This window comes from Pseudophryne corroboree, chromosome 5 (assembly GCF_028390025.1).
Source record: "Pseudophryne corroboree isolate aPseCor3 chromosome 5, aPseCor3.hap2, whole genome shotgun sequence".
In the NCBI taxonomy this organism is placed as follows: Eukaryota; Metazoa; Chordata; class Amphibia; order Anura; family Myobatrachidae; genus Pseudophryne; species Pseudophryne corroboree.
The window spans coordinates 224,727,748-224,741,161 of NC_086448.1; the positions used below are offsets into that span (position 1 = coordinate 224,727,748).

The following is a 13,414-nucleotide window of genomic DNA, read 5'->3' on the forward strand; positions in this document are numbered from 1 at the left end:
TGCTATGGTGGCTCAAGGAACACAATTTAACCGCAGGAAGACGGTTCGGAGTTTGCAATTGGATAATTCTAACTACGGACGCCAGTCTCAGAGGTTGGGGAGCGGTAATTCAAAATTGTCAGCTCCAGGGTCTCTGGGCGGATCACGAGAAATTGCTGTCTATAAATGTTCTAGAACTCCGCGCAATTTTCAATGCGCTACGACAAGCAGTGCACATGATTCGCTCTCAGCCTGTCCAAGTGCAGTCGGACAATGCGACAGCGGTCGCATACATCAACAAACAAGGAGGAACGAGAAGCCGCATGGCAATGCGGGAAGTAGCTCGAATCCTCAATTGGGCGGAATGCCACCAGGTGATATTGTCGGCCGTGTTCATTCCGGGAGTGGACAACTGGGAAGCGGATTATCTCAGTCGTCGGGATTTTCACCCAGGCGAATGGTCATTAAATCCAGAAGTGTTTCACATGTTGGTTCAGCGATGGGGTTATCCTCAGGTGGACCTGATGGCATCTCGACACAATCATCAAACGCCCCAGTATGTGTCCAGAACAAGAGATCCAAAGGCAGTCGCGGTGGATGCTCTCACTGTCGCGTGGCCGTACAGTCTTGTGTATCTGTTTCCACCGTTTCCGCTGCTCCCTCTGGTGCTAAAACGGATCAAAAGAGAGTCGCTCACAGTCATACTAGTGGCGCCTCATTGGCCTCGGAGAGCTTGGTTCTCGGATCTTCGAGGATTACTCGCAGACGATCCGTGGCCGCTCCCAATACGTCCAGACCTGTTACAACAGGGTCCGTTTCTTTACCCCGATTTAGCGCGGCTGCGTTTGACGGGGTGGCTGTTGAGACCGCCCTCTTAAGAAGAGAGGGCATTCCAGATTCAGTTATACCAACCATGTTACGAGCTAGGAAGCCGGTTACGGCAGCTCATTATTACAGAATATGGCGTGCATATATAGGTTGGTGTGAAGCTCGGCAGTTTCCGACATCAGCTTTCAAAGTATGCCGCCTGTTGTTGTTTCTACAAACAGGGTTAGATGGAGGATTGCGTTTATCTACACTAAAGGTGCAGGTATCTGCTTTGTCAATTTACTTTCAAAGACGATTGGCTCTATTGCCGTCTATACGCACTTTTCTCCAAGGTGTACTCAGGGTACAGCCTCCATTCATTCCACCTACAGCGCCATGGGACTTGAATCTGGTTTTGGAGTTCTTACAGTCTTCATATTTTGAACCCTTACAACAAGTGGATATAAAGTTTCTCACTTGGAAAACAATTTTTCTCTTAGCCTTAGCTTCGGCAAGGCGTGTTTCGGATTTGGGTGCCTTGTCATGCAAGCCACCGTATTTGGTGTTTCATGATGACAGAGCGGAACTTCGGACGAATCCCGCCTTCTTACCAAAGGTAGTGTCATCTTTTCACATCAATCAACCAATAGTAGTTCCTGTGTTGACAGCACATTCTGGAACTCTGGATGTGGTTCGCGCATTACGCGTTTATGTATCCCGAACGTCTTCAGTTCGTAAGACGGATACGTTATTTGTTCTTTATGATGCTGCCAAGATTGGTTGGCCAGCATCTAAACAAACTTTATCCAGATGGATAAAACTGACCATACGTCAGGCTTACCTTCATGCTAGGTTACAACCGCCTACGTCAGTAACCGCTCATTCCACACGTTCTGTGGGAACTTCATGGGCAGCTGGTCGTGGGGCTTCTGCGACGCAGCTTTGCCGGGCGGCTACATGGTCTTCAGTGCACACGTTTGTGCGCTTTTACAAGTTTGATACTTTTGCGGCATCAGCATCTAGCTTTGGCCGCCTAGTGTTACAAGTGCCAAACAGCTCTCCCGCCCACGGGGGAAGCTTTGGTACGTCCCAAGAGTACTCCAGTGACCCCTAGTGGATGAAAAAGAAAATAGGATTTTGGTACTTACCAGGTAAATCCTTTTCTTTGAATCCATAGGGGGCACTGGACGCCCACCCAGAGCAGTTTTACCTACTTGTGGTTAGTTCTGAGGATCTTATGGTAACACACTTTCACCGACTGGTTCAAGTTACAAGTGCTGGTTAGGGTGTCAACTGTTTAGTTGTCAGTAACGTTATGTGTTAACAACGTTAGTGTCAGTTATGTTATATGTAATACTCCATTATCAACCTCTCAATTCCTGTTCGGCTCAGTAAAAAACACTGAGATGTGCTCGGGGATATGGAGGGGTGGAGTGTTACTAAATTTAAATATTCAGTGCTGTTCCTACGGAAGCCCGTCCATATCCCAAGAGTACTCCAGTGCCCCCTATGGATTCAAAGAAAAGGATTTACCTGGTAAGTACCAAAATCCTATTTTTACTGTACATACCAGGCCAGATGTTGCATTTAACTGTAGAATCAATCTAAATTCACCATATTAAACTGTCAAAGCAATCTGACAAGTGGTCCATGGTGTGGCAGGTACAAGATTAATAGCCTAAATCGTTAAATAAATAAAACAAAACAGACAAAGTAAATATGATAGACACAATGAAGCAGTGGCCTGTGGTGATGTCAGTGGCTGGGGAGGCACTGGCAGCTACATATCCCCCTTCCCATACAATGGGGGGGGGGCGGCGGCGGCGAGTGTACGTTGCCAAAACCAGAACCAGCCAGGGGGGATAAGTATTATTATTAACAGTTTCTTATATAGCGCAGCAAATTCCGTTGCGCTTTACAATTTGAAATAACAATAACAAACTGGGTGATAACAAACAGTCATAGAGGTAGGAAGGCTAATGCCATAGCAGGGGAGATGCTCTGTATGGGGTCCCCCTGCCATAACATTAATCTGCCCCACCAAACTAGTCAGCCCAGGGCTGGAATTCCTCAGAAGTGGGGACCCCAAAAAATAAAAATGCCCCCCCCCCCTCCTGAGCAATAACCAGCACTGGGCTGATAGCCCAGTGCTATGCCCTGCACCACTGGTGGCGGTGGCTGCGGGGTTCATTGTTAATATTGTTCTTTACAGGTGGCCAACAGGTCCCAGCAAGCCTGCCCCAGCATGCTGGCACTTGAAGAACCACAAGTGCCAGCATGCCTGGACATAATGGGCCCGCTGGCACCTGTAGTCCACCTGTAAAGAAAATATTCAAATAAAAACACCACACTAGCTTTAAAAAAAAAAAGTTTGTCAGGGTCTTCATCTGGGGGGGGGGGGGGGGGCGGCGGCCTTTAAGCTCTTTTGCATGGCCACCGCCTCCCCAGGGCTTCCGGCGTCTTCACCTGGGGGCGGTGGCCTTTAAGCTCTTTTGCATGGCCGCCGCCTTCCCCAGGGCTTCCGGCGTCTTCACCTGGGAGGGCGGCGGCCTTTAAGCTCTTTTACATGGCCGCCGCCTTCCCCATGGCTTCCGGCATCTTCACCTGGGAGGGCGGCGGCCTTTAAGCTTTTACATGGCCGCCGCCTTCCCCAGGGTTTCCAGCGTCTTCACCTGGTGGACGGCGGCTGTTAAGCTCGTTTACATAGCCGCCGCCCATCCAGGACTTCCTGCGTCTTCTATCTTCAGGAGCTCTTCTCTGCTCCTCCGCCGTCGGACTGACACGCCACTGCCTCGCGCTGACTTATATAAGGGGCGATGACTCAACGAGCCGTGATTGGCTCACGGCGGCCATCTTGAATTCGAAAAATGACGCTGAGGCGCCATTTTTCAAATTGGTACCACTCCGCTGCCAAACTCTGTAGAATGGTAGGCAGGGATCTCGGATCCGTTCCTGCCGCTAATACGCTTACCGCCGCCCTCACTTCCGCTGCCCGCACCTCTGCCGCCACCGACAACCGCACCTCCACCGCGCCCACGCAGTGATTGACAGTGGATCCAGTAACTGATCCGCTGGCCAATCACTGTGGCCTCACTGACAGCGGCATGAATGTATGAAAGCGGCACTTCTAATGGTGCCGCTTTCCCATGTATTTTCAATGGGCTTTTAATGCCCATTGCTAGACCCCGCCTGCACCCGCCCCCCGCTCCCATACCTTTCCCCATTCACTATGGGAGGCACCACGATCAGTGCCTCCCAAACACATTTAGACAGGGATAATGATTAGATTAATATAAAGCAGATACTTATGACACAATGTGTGCCATAAGTATCTTCTTTCTATTATTTTAATCATTAATGACAGGGGAGGCACTGCCTCCCCTGACTGCACGCCCCTGCAATGAATTACTCAATAAAAATACACTAATGTAATGTAACTTAAACTCCTCTATTGGGCTGACAACTGGTCTAAAAGAGCAAGTACAGGGGAAACTGAGATATGATAAATGAGCAGGCAGTTAGTTGTTAGTAGTGGCGCATAGATTTAAGCGGTATAGTGAATCCAAGCAGTAAGCTGTCTGATGTAAATCATGACCCCAGCAGTGAGTCGAAGTACATTGATTAGAACAGCACTCTGTGTCCATGCTGTACATTGGCCCTCATTCCGAGTTGATCGGTCGCAAGGCGAATTTAGCAGAGTTACACACGCTAAGCCTACGCCTACTGGGAGTGAATCTTAGCTTCTTAAAATTGCGACGGATGTATTCGCAATATTGCGATTACTAACTACTTAGCAGTTTCAGAGTAGCTCCAGACTTACTCTGCCTGTGCGATCATTTCAGTGCTTGTCGTTCCTGGTTGACGTCACAAACACACCCAGCGTTCGCCCAGGCACTCCCACCGTTTCTCCGGCCACTCCTGCGTTTTTTCCGGAAACGGTAGCGTTTTCAGCCACACGCCCCTGAAACGCCGTGTTTCCGCCCAGTAACACCCATTTCCTGTCAATCACATTACGATCGCCGGAGCGAAGAAAAAGCCGTGAGTAAAAATACTTTCTTCATAGTAAAGTTACTTGGCGCAGTCGCAGTGCGAACATTGCGCATGCGTACTAAGCGGATTTTCACTGCGATGCGATGAAAAAAACCGAGCGACCAACTCGGAATGAGGGCCATTGTCCGTCATGTATAGTTGGTGAAGTGAAGTCTTCCATTAAATCCCTAGAGAGTCGGTCAAAAAGTGTTGTGGTTCTAAAACGCCTGTTTGTTTGGTCTGTGGAATCTTACCTCTTTAAGCAAATAAGTTATGTCTGATCGCATTAGATACTGTATTTTCAGGTGTCAGCTGTTTGTCATGAGAACTTGTGGGGAGTTTTTATGTTTTGTTTTTTTAGAGGCCCCCAAATTATTATATTTTTTTTTGCCACACAATGTCTAAGCGTTTTTTTTTTATAATTTGATTTCTCTTTTGTTTGCTTCCCGACAGACGGATAACGAGAGAGTTTTTGCAGAGCAACTGCAGAACAAGCTTCTTCCTGACCACACATACGCTGTTGTGTCTGGAGGCGAGCCATTACACATTCCAGACCTCACATGGGAGCAGCTGAGGCACTTCCACGCCACTCACTATCACCCGAGTAATGCCAGGTATAGTGCTGGAGCGTTAACTTCACACTGTTGGGTAGATTTACTAAGCATGGTGACCAGCCAGTCAGCTCCTAACTGTCATTTCTCTATCGTCCTAAGTGGATGCTGGGGTTCCTGAAAGGACCATGGGGAATAGCGGCTCCGCAGGAGACAGGGCACAAAAGTAAAGCTTTTACAGGTCAGGTGGTGTGTACTGGCTCCTCCCCCTATGACCCTCCTCCAGACTCCAGTTAGATTTTTGTGCCCGGCCGAGAAGGGTGCAATTCTAGGTGGCTCTCATAAAGAGCTGCTTAGAGAGTTTAGCTTAGGTTTTTTATTTTACAGTGATTCCTGCTGGCAACAGGATCACTGCAACGAGGGACAGAGGGGAGAAGAAGTGAACTCACCTGCGTGCAGGATGGATTGGCTTCTTGGCTACTGGACATGAAGCTCCAGAGGGACGATCACAGGTACAGCCTGGATGGTCACCGGAGCCACGCCGCCGGCCCCCTCACAGATGCTGAAGCAAGAAGAGGTCCAGAATCGGCGGCTGAAGACTCCTGCAGTCTTCTTAAGGTAGCGCACAGCACTGCAGCTGTGCGCCATTTTCCTCTCAGCACACTTCACACGGCAGTCACTGAGGGTGCAGGGCGCTGGGGGGGGGGCGCCCTGGGAGGCAAATGAAAACCTTTAAAAAGGCTAAAAATACCTCACATATAGCCCCAGAGGCTATATGGAGATATTTACCCCTGCCTAAATGTACTAAATAGCGGGAGACGAGCCCGCCGGAAAAGGGGCGGGGCCTATCTCCTCAGCACACGGCGCCATTTTCTGTCACAGCTCCGCTGGTCAGGAAGGCTCCCAGGTCTCTCCCCTGCACTGCACTACAGAAACAGGGTATAACAGAGAGGGGGGGCAAAATAAATGGCAATATATTAATATAAAAGCAGCTATAAGGGAGCACTTAATCATAAGGCTATCCCTGTCATATATAGCGTTTTTTGGTGTGTGCTGGCAGACTCTCCCTCTGTCTCCCCAAAGGGCTAGTGGGTCCTGTCTTCGTATAGAGCATTCCCTGTGTGTCTGCTGTGTGTCGGTACGTGTGTGTCGACATGTATGAGGACGTTATTGGTGTGGAGGCGGAGCAATTGCCAAATATGAGGATGTCACCTTCTAGGGGGTCGACACCAGAATGGATGCCTTTATTTGTGGAATTACGGGATAGCGTCAACTCGCTTAAGCAGTCGTTTGCCGACATGAGGCGGCCGGACACTCAATTAGTGCCTGTCCAGGCGCCTCAAACACCGTCAGGGGCTGTAAAACGCCCCTTGCCTCAGTCGGTCGACACAGACCCAGACACAGGCACTGATTCCGGTGGTGAAGGTGACGAATCAACCGTATTTTCCAGTAGGGCCACACGTTATATGATTTTGGCAATAAAGGAGATGTTACATTTAGCTGATACTACAGGTACCACTAAACAGGGTATTATGTGGGGTGTGAAAAAACTACCAGTAGTTTTTACCGAATCAGAAGAATTAAATGACGTGTGTGATGAAGCGTGGGGTGCCCCGATAAAAAACTGCTAATTTCAAAGAAGTTATTGGCTTTATACCCTTTCCCGCCAGAGGTTAGGGAGCGCTGGGAAACACCTCCTAGGGTGGACAAAGCGCTAACACGCTCATCAAAACAAGTGGCGTTACCCTCTCCTGAGACGGCCGCACTTAAAGATCCATCAGATAGGAGGATGGAAAATATCCAAAAAGGTATATACACACATGCACGTGTTATACTACGACCAGCTATTGCGACTGCCTGGATGTGCAGTGCTGGGGTAGTTTGGTCAGAGTCCCTGATCGAAAATATTGATACCCTGGACAGGGACAATATTTTACTGTCGTTAGAACAAATAAAGGATGCATTTCTTTATATGCGTGATGCACAGAGAGATATCTGCACACTGGCATCACGGGTAAGTGCTATGTCCATTTCGGCCAGAAGAGCTTTATGGACACGACAGTGGACAGGCGATGCGTAGAGGAGTTATTTGGGGTCGGTCTATCGGATTTGGTGGCCACGGCTACGGCCGGGAAATCCACCTTTCTACCTCAAGTCACTCCCCAACTGAAAAAGGCACCGACCTTTCAACGCAGCCCTTTCGTTCCTTTAAAAATAAGAGAGCAAAGGGCTATTCATATCTGCCACGAGGCAGAGGACGAGGGAAGAGACAGCAACAGGCAGCTCCTTCCCAGGAACAGAAGCCCTCCCCGGCTTCTACAAAAGCCTCAGCATGACGCTGGGGCTTCGCAAGCGGACTCGGGGGCGGTAGGCGGTCGTCTCAAGAATTACAGCGCGCAGTGGGCTCACTCGCAGGTAAATCCCTGGATCCTGCAGATAATATCTCAGGGGTGCAGGTTGAAATTAGAGACAGAGCCACCTCGCCGTTTCCTGAAGTCTGCTTTACCAACGTCCCCCTCAGAAAGGGAGACGGTTTTGGAAGCCATTCACAAGCTGTATTCTCAGCAGGTGATAGTCAAGGTACCTCTTCTACAACAAGGGAAGGGGTATTATTCCACTCTTTTTGTGGTACCGAAGCCGGATGGCTCGGTAAGGCCTATTCTAAATCTGAAGTCCTTGAACCTGTACATAAAGAAGTCCAAGTTCAAGATGGAGTCACTCAGAGCAGTGATAGCGAACCTGGAAGAAGGGGACTTTATGGTATCCTTGGACATCAAGGATGCGTATCTCCACGTTCCAATTACCCCTCACACCAGGGGTACCTCAGGTTCGTTGTACAAAACTGTCACTATCAGTTTCAGACGCTGCCGTTTGGTTTGTCCACGGCACCTCGGGTCTTTACAAAGGTAATGGCCGAGATAATATTTCTTCTTCGAAGAAAAGGCGTATTAATTATCCCATACTTGGACGATCTCCTAATAAGGGCAAGGTCCAGAGAACAGCTAGAGATGGGTTTAGCACTATCTCAAGAGGTGCTAAAGCAGCACGGATGGATTCTGAATATTCCAAAATCCCAATTAATGCCGACAACTCGTCTGCTGTTCCTGGGGATGATTCTGGACACAGTTCAGAAAAAGGTTTTTCTTCCCGAAGAAAAAGCCAAGGAGTTATCTGACCTGGTCAGGAACCTCCTAAAACCAGGAAAGGTGTCTGTACATCAATGCACAAGAGTCCTGGGAAAAAATGGTAGCTTCTTACGAAGCAATCCCTTTCGGCAGATTCCATGCAAAGGGATCTGTTGGACAAATGGTCAGGGTCGCATCTTCAGATGCACCTGCGGATAACCCTGTCGCCGAGGACAAGGGTATCCCTTCTGTGGTGGTTGCAGGAGGCTCATCTATTGGAGGGCCGCAGATTCGGCATGCAGGATTGGATCCTGGTGACCACGGAGGCCAGCCTGAGAGGCTGGGGAGCAGTCACACAGTGAAGAAATTTCCAGGGAGTGTGGTCGAGCCTGAAAAAGTCTCTTCACATAAGCATTCTGGAACTAAGAGCAATCTACAATGCTCTAAGCCAGGCGGAACCTCTGCTTCAAGGAAGACCGGTGTTGATCCAGTCGGACAACATCACGGCAGTCGCCCATGTAAACAGACAGGGCGGCACAAGAAGCAGGAGGGCAATGGCAGAAGCTGCCAGGATCCTTCGCTGGGCGGAGAATCACGTGATAGCACTGTCAGCAGTATTCATCCCGGGCGTGGACAACTGGGAAGCAGACTTCCTCAGCAGACACGACCTTCACCCGGGAGAGTGGGGACTTCATCCAGAAGTTTTCCACATGCTATTAAACCGTTGGGTAAAACCAATGGTGGACATGATGGCGTCTCGCCTCAACAAAACACTGGACAGGTATTGCGCCAGGTCAAGAGATCCGCAGGCAATAGCTGTGGACGCGCTGGTAACACCTTGGGTGTACCAGTCGGTATATGTGTTTCCTCCTCTGCCTCTCATACCAAAGGTATTGAGGATTATACGGCAAAGAGGAGTAAGACTAGTGGCTCCGGATTGGCCAAGAAGGACTTGGTACCCGGAACTTCAAGAGATGGTCACGGACGATCCGTGGCCTCTACTTCTGAGAAGGGACCTGCTTCAGCAGGGTACTTGTCTTTTTCAAGAATTACCGCGGCTGCGTTTGACGGCATGGCGTTTGAATGCCAGATCCTAAAAGGAAAAGGCATTCCAGAAGAAGTCATTCCTACCTTGATAAAGGCAAGGAAGGAAGTCACCGCGAAGCATTATCGCCGTATTTGGCGAAAATATGTTGCGTGGTGCGAGCAGCGGAGTGCTCCGATGGAGGAATTTCAACTGGGTCGTTTTCCTACATTTCCTGCAATCAGGATTGTCTATGGGTCTCAAATTGGGATCTATTAAGGTTCAAATTTCGGCCCTATCAATATTCTTCCAAAAAGAATTGGCCTCAGTCCCTGAGGTCCAGATTTTTATCAAAGGAGTACTGCATATACAGCCTCCTGTGGTGCCTAAGGTGGCACCGTGGGATCTAAATGTAGTTTTAGATTTCCTCAAATCCAATTGGTTTGAACCACTAAAGAATGTGGATTTGAAATATCTCACATGGAAAGTGACTATGTTACTGGCCCTGGCTTCGGCCGGGAGAGTATCTGAACTGGCGGCTTTGTTTTATAAAAGCCCTTATTTAATTTTCCATTCGACATAGGGCAGAGCTGCGGACGCGTCCGCATTTTCTCCCTAAGGTGGTATCAGCGTTTCACCTGAACCAGCCTATTGTAGTGCCTGCGGCTACAGACGACTTGAAGGACTCCAAGTTGTTGGACGTTGTCAGAGCCTTAAAAATATACATTTAAAGGACGGCTGGAGTCAGAAAATCTGACTCGCTGTTTATACTGTATGCACCCAACAAGTTGGGTGCACCTGCTTCTAAGCAGTCGATTGCTCGTTGTATTTGTAACAAAATTCAACTTGTACATTCTGTGGCAGGCCTGCCACAGCCTAAATCTGTTAAGGCCCATTCCGCAAGGAAGGTGGGCTCATCTTGGGCGGCTGCCCGAGGGGTCTCGGCATTACAACTCTGCCGAGCAGCTACGTGGTCAGGGGAGAACACGTTTGTAAATTTTTACAAATTTGATACCCTGGCAAAGGAGGACCTGGAGTTCTCTCATTCGGTGCTGCAGAGTCATCCGCACTCTCCCGCCCGTTTGGGAGCTTTGGTATAATCCCCATGGTCCTTTCAGGAACCCCAGCATCCACTTAGGACGATAGAGAAAATAAGAATTTACTTACCGATAATTCTATTTCTCGGAGTCCGTAGTGGATGCTGGGCGCCCATCCCAAGTGCGGATTATCTGCAATACTTGTACATAGTTATTGTTAACTAATTCGGGTTATTGTTTAGGAAGCCATCTTTCAGAGGCTCCTCTGTTATCATACTGTTAACTGGGTTTAGATCACAAGTTGTACGGTGTGATTGGTGTGGCTGGTATGAGTCTTACCCGGGATTCAAAATCCTCCCTTATTGTGTACGCTCGTCCGGGCACAGTACCTAACTGGAGTCTGGAGGAGGGTCATAGGGGGAGGAGCCAGTACACACCACCTGACCTGTAAAAGCTTTACTTTTGTGCCCTGTCTCCTGCGGAGCCGCTATTCCCCATGGTCCTTTCAGGAACCCCAGCATCCACTACGGACTCCGAGAAATAGAATTATCGGTAAGTAAATTCTTATTTTTTCAAACCCAGCCTGTAACATAGAAGTTAGGAGCTGATTGACTAGTGCGTTATCACCTTCCACTTGATCTGAATAAATCTGCCCCTGTTTCCCAGTCCAGCACCTTCATGATGCAGCGATCACAAACATTATAGTAAGTTTATTTTATTTACCTGCCAAATTGAAAAGCATTTGTCTTGGCAGCCATATTTATGTTTCTTCATCACTTTCATGTTTATTAGGACAGCTAAGCACATATGCGTAGGTAATGCTATGTGAATAACAAATTCTGCTTTTGTTTTTCTCTTTCATCCATCTGGGGGACGCTGCGCCATTACTTGTGGGTTAGAGGTGTGTGGTTGTGGAGTTTGGCACAGAACTATTAAAACCTGACTCCTCCCCCCTCTAACCCCTCCCATCTCCTTCCTGCCTAGCCAGCACCTCAGTTTTAGTTTTGTGCCTGTGGAGTACAGACACAGTTTTTATTTCTCCTAATTTTTCTTTATTTTTTTCTTTATTTTTCTTTATTTTTCTATACCTAGTCCCTGTTTACAGGTGACAGGTATAAATGGAACAAGGATGCTGTCAGAAAGGGCCACCATACCTTGGTCACTGGGGCCTTTTGATTCACACGACAGATCAAAGAGGTACTGGACAGCCACAATCTGTCACTGGCAGTATTGGGCTGTCCCTAACGGTTTTTATTATTTATTATTTATTAATATTTATTTATTTTACTAATTTTAGTATTATTTTTACTTTATCTCCCTCCCCCCCCCCCCCGGCGCAAGCCCGCCAGCGGGAGCTGTGCCGGAGACCTGTACCCATACAGCCGCAGTACTGTCTGAAGGGCTGTGGGGACGGGACGGGGATCCCGGAGAAGCCGCCGCAACAGTCGCTATACTTAGCAACGCGCGGCGGCCCGAACTTCCGGTTGGTCGCGAGAGGAGAGCAGGGACGGCTTCCCGCTCTGTTCTGCCCGCGCGCGCGTCATGATGCCATCTACAGTGACAGGGGGACGCTGTGCTCGCTACCTGAACAGAACAACTTGGGGTGGCGGCACACGAGAGCCGCAGACTTTCGGCTGCAGCGCGCCTACTGAAGCTGACAGGCGCTTCATTGTTCAAGAAGGGACGGACTCCCGCCCTCCACTACCACGCGCGCACTCTCGTCCAGGTATGCAGGGCTCCGGCCGCCATCTTCTCCAGAGGCAGTACGGGGGACACTGTGCAGCGCTCACAACAAAGGCTGATCACCTAACAGCAAGTATATTTTGGGACACAGTATAAATTCACTGTAGATTTACATTGTGTCATGCTTTACTTTTAGGGGAGGTAATTTTTGCAATATATAATATGCATTGAACACAGTATGATTCATAGTATATTACAATATACAACAATATGTCAAAGTATTGGAAAAGAGAATAAATGAATTAATTACTTATGAAATCTACAAAGGGTAAGACCGCCTCGGTGGTTTATTTTTTCCTGCTCACTATGGGGATCATAGCTAGCAAAGGGAAGCCCGGACGCAGGTACTCTGTGTTTCATGCTCTGGGGCATCTGTGGCGGACCAGCAGGAAAGTTCCGCGGATCAGTCTATGCCTCTATGGCTACAGTGGAAGCTCTATGGGCTCGAAATATGGGCTCAGTCTCTAAACAAATTTGTTAACTCTGCCGGCAGTTCTTCTGCTACAAAACGGCCGCAGCCGTTGCCCGCTATAACTTTTCCGGAGGAGTAGTTGGAAACATTCCCACTGGAGGATGGGGAAGTAGACCCAGAGTGGGATAATAGGATGAGGAGTTTTTCTACTAGCTCAGGTGTTAGATTCTGATATAAGCCATCCGTCAAACTCTTAATATTCAGAGTTCGGAGGTGGCGGGTTCTTCCTCTGCCTTTTTCAAAACACAAAAAAAAAAAAAAAAAAGTTACTGTCTTTCCCCCTTATTCACACTTTGCGGATATTTGAAAGAGCCCTGACTTAAGTCGGATTCTCCTGTCCCAGCCCCAAAATAAATTTTAATTTATATAAGGGGGATACAAGATGTTGAGAAACAGACCCAAAAGGTAGACGCTCCTATTCACATTTAACAAAAGCTACGGTTATTCTTTTTGTACATGGGCAGTGCTGCTGGTGTGATGCTTGGCATTGCTGCCTTAGGGCGCTGAGGTCGTGGGTTCAATTCCCACCATGGCCCAAACTGTGAGGTTTGTACGTTTTAGTTGAAAGATCCTACAGATAGGAAGATTGAAACAATGATTAAATCTATGTTATCTTTATCAGGAATTTTCTACTCCCAATTCTAGCT

At 48.4% G+C, this 13,414-nt stretch overlaps 1 protein-coding gene across 1 annotated transcript in view; it reads left to right on the forward strand.

The window, feature by feature from the left end:
* The window catches only part of PITRM1 (pitrilysin metallopeptidase 1), a 189,158-nt gene that overhangs the window by 103,041 nt on the left and 72,703 nt on the right, over positions 1 to 13,414 (forward strand). Inside the window, exon 7 of the mRNA XM_063922149.1 lies at positions 5,269 to 5,429. Within this exon, the coding sequence (XP_063778219.1) occupies positions 5,269 to 5,429 (161 nt within the window). The remainder of the gene's footprint in view (positions 1 to 5,268; positions 5,430 to 13,414) is intronic.